The sequence below is a fragment of the Benincasa hispida genome, chromosome 3 (assembly GCF_009727055.1).
Source record: "Benincasa hispida cultivar B227 chromosome 3, ASM972705v1, whole genome shotgun sequence".
In the NCBI taxonomy this organism is placed as follows: Eukaryota; Viridiplantae; Streptophyta; class Magnoliopsida; order Cucurbitales; family Cucurbitaceae; genus Benincasa; species Benincasa hispida.
In genome coordinates, this window is record NC_052351.1 from 39,252,188 (window position 1) to 39,253,783 (window position 1,596).

At 40.9% G+C, this 1,596-nt stretch overlaps 1 protein-coding gene across 1 annotated transcript; it reads left to right on the top strand.

Moving 5' to 3' along the window:
• The first annotated feature begins 500 nt into the window (after window positions 1-500).
• On the top strand, window positions 501-928 carry LOC120073562. The gene is made up of 2 exons (XM_039026390.1): window positions 501-704; window positions 824-928. Exons 1-2 carry the CDS (start codon window positions 501-503, stop codon window positions 926-928), a joined length of 309 nt encoding a protein of 102 aa, XP_038882318.1.
• The last annotated feature ends 668 nt before the right edge of the window (window positions 929-1,596 follow it).

A 1,596-nucleotide genomic window follows, 5' to 3' on the forward strand; every position in this document is an offset into this window, starting at 1 on the left:
CCTCGGTATCTCTCATTAGGTTGGATAAAGTGTTTGTGCATCGTCTCGTGCCATCTTGGGTGTCCCCCTAAAGGATGACAGTTTTGCACAACTTTTTATTTGATCTCCAGAAATGGATAGGGTTGATTTAGTCTCTTGTACTAATCAGCTTTTCCCTAAGGTTGTCTCATTAGGGCGAGACTCTAGGGCCTAAAATGAGGGGTTATACTTACACATAGTTGTTAAAGATTGTAACAAATTATGAACCAAACAATGGTGACTATTAGATTCAGTTACAAGGAGTTATTTCTGTCTAGTGCTTAAGATTGTCTCAATTTAGTGAAGGGACACTTGATCACTCTACGATGACTTTTTTCCTGTCTCACTGAAGCATCATTGTAAAATAGATGTCACTTAGGGTACACTAGAACTATTTTGCTAAAACTTAATTGGTTTTCTAAAAAGTGGTTTAATGCAAGTAGAGATAATTTATGTTTGTTCATTTTTTAGCAATTTAAATGATGGCTACTGCCACTCTTTCTTTGCTTGCCACCGATAAATTGACTGGCGAAAATTACGCTAGTTGGAAAAACACCATTAACATGATATTGATCATCGAGGATCTTAGGTTCGTTCTTATGGAGGAGTGTCCTCTTATTCCACCTCCTACTGCTGCTCAAAATATTCGAGAGGCGTACGAGCATTGGACACAGGATAATGAAAAGGCCCGAGCGTATATCTTGGCCAGCTTAATGAATTTTTGGCCAAGAAGCATGAGTCCATGATCACTGCACGCTAGATCATGGAGTCCCTGAGGGGAATGTTCGAACAACTATCTGTGCAGCTCAGGCATGACACTCTTAAGTACATCTTCAACTCACGCATGAAGGAAGGAGCATATGTTCAGGAACATGTTCTCAACATGATTGTCCACTTCAATGTGGCATAGATGAACAGGTCGAGCATCGATGAGGCCAGCCAGGTTAGCATAATTCTGGAATCATTACCAGAAAGCTTCCTTCACTTTGTTAGTAACGCTATTCTGAATAAGGTTGACTACAACCTTATAACTCTACTCAATGAGTTGCACACTTTCCAATCTTTGCTGAAAAGCATGGAGAAGAAGGTTGGTGAAGCAAATATTGCTTCATCATCCAAAAAGTTCCACAAAGGTTCGACCTCCGGAACTAAGTCTGCACCTTCTTCCTCCGACACCAGAAAGTGGAAGAAGAAGAAGGATGGTAAGGGGAAGGCGCCTACTAACCCACAACCTGCTGCTCTAAGGGGTANCTACTAACCCACAACCTGCTGCTCTAAGGGGTAGGCAACCAGTGGGGGTTGATAAAGGAAAGTGTTTCCATTGCAACCAAGATGGGCATGGAAGCGGAACTGCCCCAGATATTTGGTGGAAAAGAAAAAGACCAAACAAGGTAAATGTGATTTACTAGTTTTGGAAACTTGTTTAGTGGAGAATGATGATTTTTCCTGGATTATTGACAAAGACAATTCATCAAGGGGTAGTAAGAGAAAACATTATGGATATCAGTTTGAGTTGGCTGAGGTTTTTAAGAATGCAATGGACTTTGTAAATGACCAACCGAAGTCCATTGCTGAATG